At 44.8% G+C, this 7,852-nt stretch overlaps 2 protein-coding genes across 2 annotated transcripts in view; one reads left to right on the forward strand and one right to left on the reverse strand.

The window, feature by feature from the left end:
- Positions 1-2,082, forward strand: part of KRR1 (KRR1, small subunit (SSU) processome component, homolog (yeast)) — a 7,000-nt gene extending 4,918 nt beyond the window's left edge. Inside the window, exon 9 of the mRNA XM_009327539.1 lies at positions 1,434-2,082. Within this exon, the coding sequence (XP_009325814.1) occupies positions 1,434-1,576 (143 nt within the window). The 3' untranslated portion in view covers positions 1,577-2,082. The remainder of the gene's footprint in view (positions 1-1,433) is intronic.
- Positions 2,083-6,469: 4,387 nt separating this feature from the next.
- The window catches only part of GLIPR1 (GLI pathogenesis-related 1), a 10,148-nt gene continuing 8,765 nt past the window's right edge, over positions 6,470-7,852 (reverse strand). The window contains exons 5-6 of the mRNA XM_009327540.1: positions 6,706-6,732; positions 6,470-6,621 (exon numbers count right to left, since the gene is read on the reverse strand). Of these exons, the coding sequence (XP_009325815.1) occupies positions 6,470-6,621; positions 6,706-6,732 (179 nt within the window). The remainder of the gene's footprint in view (positions 6,622-6,705; positions 6,733-7,852) is intronic.

Genomic DNA, 7,852 nt, shown 5'->3' on the forward strand with positions numbered 1-7,852 from the left:
TTTTTTATGATGAATGTGGTGAAGCACTGGCACAGGTTGCCCAGAGAGGTGGTGGATGCCCCATGCCTGGAAACATTCAAGGTCAGGTTGGACGGGGCTCTGAGCAACCTGATGTAGTTGAAGATGTCCCTGCCCATGGCAGGGGGGTTGGACTAGATGACCTTTAGATATCCCTTCCAACCCAAACTATTCTATGATTCTAAGATAGGGTAAATAACTTTTTTAGAAAAGTTAAAGTAAAACCACACTATATGCAGAGTAAGAACTTGTGTTTTCAGATGATTTGGTTTTTTACGCACTATAGAGAAACAAGTCTTCAGTTTTCTGGATTCATTGATTATACTACATATTCATTCATTGTATTAGATATACTACATATGTTTTGTATTAGCTATACTACCTACACATTATTACACTATATATTACAGTTTCTTATGAACTGAAAATTTCATGTTTCTCAAAAAGCATGTGTTCTGCAGCATTGATACAGCACTGGTTTTGTAACGGCAGTAAATTTTCAATAATCCTGCTATTGACTGCACTGTATCTCAAATACTGTGCTTTTCTAGCTGCTTTGTGTTTTGACCCAAAATCGTTCAGTCTTCCAAGAATAAATGACAGCAATAGTTTGTATGTAGAGAAGAAATGAGATCCAAAGAGGACAGCTGGTACCCACTGTTAGATGTAGGAATTAACCATGTGAGGTAGGAGAGTTAGATCCAAACTCATGACTCATGCCCAGAAGAGAAAATACCATCACCTAGATGAACGTAAGAGTAGGTTATTCAGCTTGCTCAGCATTAGGTGTTTAACTTAAGTACTCTGGCGCTCCCTGTAGAAGTCTCTTATAAAGGTCTTCATGCGGGGTCAAAGATCTGTATCATATTCCCCCAGACCACCCTTCCCCATCCTTTCCGACAGTGGCCGTTAATGGATGGCCAGGGAGAGAGCGTAAGGATGGGACAGGCATGTTTGAGATCTTACCGCCTTGGTTACTTGCAGAGAGACAAAATACCATGAAAGCTTCTCCGGGTGTACAAACTCAATAATTAATTTCTTCTCTTCTTATGTGAGACCAACCAAGCCAACAGGCCTATGCCTAAGAGAGTGTGCATGTATTAATTTCTGAGGAGTGGGTGATAATAGTTTGTATGTGTGCAGTGTGGCATCTGTGTTCAAATGCAGTTGTATAGGATTTTTTTATATGAATGTTCTCCTTTGAATTCTGCTGAAAGAGGTTTGTGGATAATACTAGTTTCAACAAAAATTATTATTAGAATAGTTTATGAAATCATTAGTGAACATAAAATGAGTCCTAACCAGTGCCACAGGATGTAGCTCACTGAGTTTACATATGAAGTCATCTTGTAGGCTGCTAAAATCTAGAAAAAGTAAAATTCATGTCTGTTATCTGTGTATTTTTTACTGTGTAGCCTCCACTGAGAAAAAAATTGATATTGAAGCCATCAAGGAAAAGGTAAAGAATGCAAAGAAGAAGAAATTAGGAGCACTTCCTGTGGAAGAAGTCAAGTTAAAAATGGCAGCAGATGAAAAGAAAAAAAAGAACAAGAAGTAATTCCCCACCCAAGATGCTCACTTTTCTCCCACGTTAATGAACATTTTCACACTTGGAAGATTTGAGACTTCTTGCTGTCAGTATAATGTGGACAAGAAAAGACTAGGTAGAAAGGTAGTTCTCTTTTCATAAAGTACACTTTAATTAGTGGACCTGAAGCAGCTGTGCAGAATTGCCAAGGTTGGTGAAGAAAATCGATGCTGCTGTGTTGTTTGAGAAGGTAAGAGAGTGTATTTGGATATTACCCATCTGCCTAAAGGGAAGGTTTCGTAATAGAAACATTTAGGAGTTTGATGCAGGATGTTAAACATTAGGCTCAGAGAACTCGGTGGGAGTTTAAGGTAATTCTTGTGTGAAAGACTACCAGGCTATATGCAGCCTCAGTTACGGTGATAAGTTTTGCAAAACGGGCAAGATTTATTACTGTATTATGCTTTTGTTTCTGTAAAAGCTGATTATTTTTGCGTGTCTTGTCTTGGTGTTAATAAACTATTTTAATACATTGTTCTTAAATCCTTTAATTAGTCATCTGCTGCACAACCTACATGTTGTTTTCCAGGAAACAAGCTCACAGCTTCATGTGAGAATTAGACAAATGATAATAATTGAATGCCATTCATAAACTGTCATTTATTAGCATTATCCTGGAGGTTGTTAGACAGAATGTGGTACAAAGCAAGTGTCTTTTCACATGGAATGTGCTGCAAGGAAAGCATAAAGTCTTGTTACCTTTCTTTAAATATATTCTTAATTTATTTCTTGCTTGCAAGAAAGTCTAAGAAACGTGTTCCTCTTTTTTTTTTCCCTTTTTTCCTTTTTTTTTTGAGGCCCTTCCCCTTTTTTAGAGGAAGCCTAGAGGTTTTTAGTTTCCTGAAAATGCAAATTGTGATGAAATAAAGTTCACTGGAAGAGCAGATGTTGCTTATTTCATGCATCTGAGATTAAAGAAGCAGATGTAATGATTAGGAGGTGGTAGAGCCATACCAATTTCATGATTGTGTTGGGAGTGTTTTTGCCAGGTTTTGGAATTTTGATCACCTGCACATGCAGTGGAAATAATTATGCTAGAATATTGCAACTCGCTGCTTTTAGGTTAGTGACCTTTTATTTGAAACTAGTAAGTGAAAACACAGCCGTTTCCTTTTTTGCATGTATAAGAATTTAGAATATGTGTGGTTAAATAGCCAGTACGTGTGCGTTGAGAAATAGCCGAGATGCTTGCCCTTCAGGGTAGGGGACGACATTAGCCTTAGTGTGCCTTTCAGTTATGTGGTCATTTCTTGGCACTTAATTGTTAAGCAAGAGACAGTCAGTCCTTTTAGGGACTGCATTGTTCATAAACAGCAGTTCAATTACTTGTGGAATCAATCAGGAAAATACTACTTCAACAGATACGTCGCTGAGAATATGATCAATAAGTCACGAACACCCGTCTCAGAAACTAGAGAGCTGATGGGTATAGTGATACCAGCAGCATGACAAGCTTTAAACGCCAACTGGTGTTTAGCAGTTGACGGTGTACAGGGGTGACCTAAGTTCCGTACCAGTCAGGTAGTTCAGACCTCTCATATAGTGAAAGGACTCATTTCAACAGGAGGCACTGCAACGCTTGAGTGTAAATGCCTGTTCTCAGAGCGTGATCCCACGAACGAGTGCTTCAACAGAAGAGTCTGCAGAGCTAGAAGCCAGTAGGGAGGAGTCTGTAGCCAGGGAAGGACCATGAGTGTATTAGGGGAGGGAGAGTCCTTGGTTCTAATCTAGTCTGGATGAGGCCCCCTTCGCTGCAGAGGACTGGCACAGGTGTTCCCCTGTTTGTTGTTTAAAAAGTTAAAAACAAGTGTAGCGCTGGTTGCTCTACCCTGGTCTTGCAGGCTGGCATTTCATTTCAGCAACCTGACCTAGCTGAAAGCGCCCTGCAAAAAAGTGTTTTCCAGCTGCATCAGCTGACTGCCTGGTTGCCTGAGTTGCAGCGCAGAAAAACATAGCTCGGCTTGGTGGCAGCCTGGCCTTAAATTGTATATAATTCCATTGTGCTTTTTTAATTTAGGACCCACAGCTGAGGCATCTATGTAGCTTTTGCATCAAATCCCTAGCCGTACTAAAACTCTTACCAGACTTCAGGGAGTCTTGTCCTGTTGTTACGGAGTGAAAAGGCTTCGCATTGTGTTTAATCTTTTTCAGTTGTTATGGTTGATGGGTCTCAAGGATTGTTGGTTGGACATTTATTTGCTTAAACTGGAAAATCAAGAAAGCCTACTCATACTCCTGTCAGCAAGTTAAACCAAAGGATTTGTCTGCTTAGAGTCCGTATCTGAATGGTAACTGGCTGCACGGGCTCACTGTTGGTGCTTTTTGCACCTGTTTTCTCAGAGAATATGGCTATACAGTTCTAACACTCGTGTAAAAAGTAAAGAATAGAAAACAAAGTGGATTTGGAAGGGTGAAAAAGGGTTTTTTTTGTATTTTCAGAACAGCTTGAACTATTGCAAATTATCTCCTTAAACTGATGTTAGAGTTTACAGGCTTGCAAAAAAGTACCCGAGGGCTGTATTTATATATATCAGTGTTTTGCATTTGTCATGTGGAATTCATGGGCATATGCCATAAGATAAACGTGGACAGCTCAAAGAGGTTTGATCATCAGGAGTTAAATATCTGGATTTTTGGACGTCCTTAAAATGAGATGCAGGACTTGGTTAGGTTTGACTTTTTGACTTGCAGGCTTTTTTTGTTTGAAAGATACCACGTTGTAAAGTTTTAGGGGTTTTTTCCCCCTAAGCCTGTGATTTACAGGGTTTTTAATGAAGCTTTTTCTATGGTATTTCCTTAGAGCTGCTGAAGTACATAGTTAAATGACAGTGCTGTGAATGTTTTGAACTTTAAGGGCTCTGTGCTCGTTGTGTTTACTCTCCTGGAGACCAAGCACAGATTAAACTAAGCAGGGAAGAATTCCTGATCCCTAGACACAGCAGCGTATGCTCTTCCCTCTCCTGCGTTTCTCTTTGCGGTAGTAGGATCTAACTGCACGAGGCCTCAGTGGGGCAGACGCTGTGCCAGGCTCCGTGCTGGTGTGGGAGCCCTGTGCAAGAGAGCGTACGCAGAGTAAGTCCTGCTGCCCGCGTGCCGCTTGCCGTCCCATTTTCAGACAGGACTGTGCAGTACATGAAGCTCGAGGCTTGGGTCTTGCACAAAAGAGAGTGGGAAAAAGACAAGTCAGGAGGAAAACAGCTGCTCTTTTTAACAGATAGACCCATGGCCTTGCTTTTGCAACGGGGATTTTTTTTTTTAAACACCCTAATCTGCCTAGTTTGGAAGACAGAACTGAGCTTGGCTCCCTCACAAGTAGGCCAGCATGGGTGCTGGGACCCTGTTCACTGGAGTGTGGAAAAGAAACTGCTCATCTCCTGTCTGCGAGGGTGATGTCTTGGCTACAGAGGCTCTGGTATATATCAAGGACAAGAATATATCGAGGGCAAAATTTGGAATTTCGTCCCCAGCCGTACTTGCATTTTGAAAAATGATTTATTCAGGGAATGCTGCGATACTGAGGTGATTCTAGTGCAAGCAGTTACCTGGAAGAGTAACGTGAGAAACTTTGGGTCCCAGTTCCAGTGTTTTCAGTTAAGAACCACCCCAGCAGTGAGGTCGGGAGTGGGTATGCAGAAACACTGACAGGTGCTGCAGGGGCAGGACCGCAGAAATGAAGTGGCGAGGGGAACTTCCCAGCTTCCTTTACAGTGGTGTGTGCCTGTGCCCTGCAGCGGGGCATGGTGCAGAGGCATCTAAACCCGCCTCCGAATAGAGACGGATCACCGCGGTCTAGCTGTGTGCTTGTGCAGCTCTTCCTTCCGGCCTCCGCTCGAGCTGAGCGGCTGCGGTCGGTAGAGGACATGCCCAGCTGAGCACAGCAGCTGTCCCCGCTGCTTTCTGCCTGCTGCAGATACGCGGGTTCCAGGAGACTCATCCCTTGGCAACTGTTGAATCAGAGGCATAACTATGGGCACAGCATGATTTTATGTGGAGTTTTATGCCATCTTTCCCAGCATTGTGTTTCTCAGCATTGTGCAGGTTGAAACTGAATCTGGGGTTTTTTTGTGCCACAGCAGTTAAGCTTTAGATCATGTTGCAAATACACAATTGCCATCTATGGGAAGCAGGAAATAATGATTTATTGTTTGAAATAGCAGTCAAACCCCCTATGCTTGGAAAAAAGGGGGAAAAAAAAAAGGAAAGATTGCGGCAATACATAAGCATGTGTAAACACAGGTGAAACTATGTCTTGGCACAGATGATGCGTGTTTAAAAACAAATTCTAAGCAAAGAGAAGTACCAGTGGCCCCAGTGCACTGAGAGACTCAGAAACGCACTGCCTGCCCCAGGATGCAAATGCCAGAGCTCACATGGGTCCAAAAATGATTAGAAAAACATTTAAATGAAAAACCTCTCCAGGCTACTCTGCGTCTTGCTGGAGGAGTGTCCAAGGAAAGAGCGCCGTAGGGACGAGAGAGGTGTGTGCTCTGCCTGGGGCCTGGGCCGGGGCTGGGGGCGGGCTCCTGGCCTGGGTGCCCTCCAGCCCGTCCTAAGAAAGTGTGGCGGTGCCGGCGCCTCAGTGCGCTGCCCGGGCAGCATGCTCCCTTACCCACCGGATCCTGCTCACGCCGCTCCACTTTGAAAAAATACATGGGTAATTTAAAACCAGTTACTGGTTCTGAGCAGTGAGAAAGCTGCTTATCAGCTCTCCTAACTGCTGCCTGCAAGGAAGATAGTATTTCTGTACTTGTAAATCACCTGTGGATGCAAACAATGTCTCTACCGATCTTTCTGCTGCCAGTAACTTATGTGCAGGGAAGGGATGAGTTGACCTAAGTGCTCTCGTGGTCTTCTGCATGTGTGTCATTCGCTGGCGGGTGCTATAGACCAGTATTTTGGTAGGAGCCAGGTGGCCAGAATTGTCAGTATAAGGAGTAATGGCCTTAAAGCAATAACGGTGATGCAGTACTCATCACACGCAGGTCTGTCCCACTCTGGATGCCACCTGGAATCACCTATGAACAAAAGAGGTTACTTGTTTTCAAGTATAACTGCACCAAGGGCAACAAATGGAAGCAGTAAATTCTGGTGGTACTTACTAATGACTTTGTCACGCTCTGCGTTTTCTGGAGGGAGGAAAGAAGTGAACGTCAGCAGACTTACACATTATAAACAATTTGAGTCTAAGCAAAAGGGAATGAAGCCTCGCAATGGGCTCACAAATGCAGCTATGGGAGCTGCGTTTCTTTCCAGGAAGCAGCAAAGACTCGCCGACTCTGGGAGAGCCCTGCAATGACTCTGGGGCTTTGCTGAGGAGCGCTTCATCACACCGTGTTGATTTCTTCCCCTGCCAGTGGCTGGCATAGAAAGGACTCGCTCCCCCAGGTGCGCTTCACAAGGTCACTTTGGGTTTTGCCCAGCGCCTTGCGTTTAAGATCCTCAGCCTATAACTAACGTCAAACCGTCCCGTGAGTCAGGGACTCCCTCTCCTTCCTGCGGTGCTGGTGTTTTAACGCCACCTTCCCGCTCTGTTAGTTTGCTGGAGTTGAGTGCTGGGGAAGAGAGTGACTGTACCCTCAGCTCCCCCCAGGCAGATGTCCACAGCACAGTGACTTGTCCTTCTCACGGGAATTGCAGAAGGTCTCCTCTCTCCACCTGACTCCACCTGGCCATCGCAAAGCCAAGGGCAGGTGAATCGGGTAGGTTGTCAGGGCTCAGGCTGAGCACCACGTCCCTGTGAAGGACTCTCACACCTGCACGTGTGCGTGTTGGCCTGGCTCCCTCCCGGTGCTTAGGGGAAAGCAGATGGCCTGGCTGATGTTCAGTGGAGCTGGCAGCTTTGGCAGTGCCGTGGCAGCGCTCCTCCCCGGCAGAGGCACGGCGGGGGCAAGGCTTGCCTGGACCTGCACCAGCTCAAGCTGCAGCTCATGCACCAGGTAATAACCTGGAGCCTCCGGGGGGATGCATATCCCCTTCTGTGCTTCCCATTTCTGCAAGCAGTAACTTCTGGTGGGGGTAATAACACCATAAACTGCAGCCACTACATCTCCTGTATCATACCCTCCAGCACCTGAAGAGCAAATCCCATCCCGTCACTTCCTGGGGTAGAAAACAGGCTCTTTCCGCCCTTCTCCCCTCTCTTTGTGCGTCACTACTCACTTGGCTTCTGACTGCAGTTTTTTCAGACTGCATTTAGGAAGAGGAGAGCGCTCTGCCTGCCTCCTGCCATTATCTTTCGTGTGCTCT

The sequence above is a fragment of the Pygoscelis adeliae genome, unplaced genomic scaffold (assembly GCF_000699105.1).
Source record: "Pygoscelis adeliae isolate BGI_AS28 unplaced genomic scaffold, ASM69910v1 Scaffold113, whole genome shotgun sequence".
In the NCBI taxonomy this organism is placed as follows: Eukaryota; Metazoa; Chordata; class Aves; order Sphenisciformes; family Spheniscidae; genus Pygoscelis; species Pygoscelis adeliae.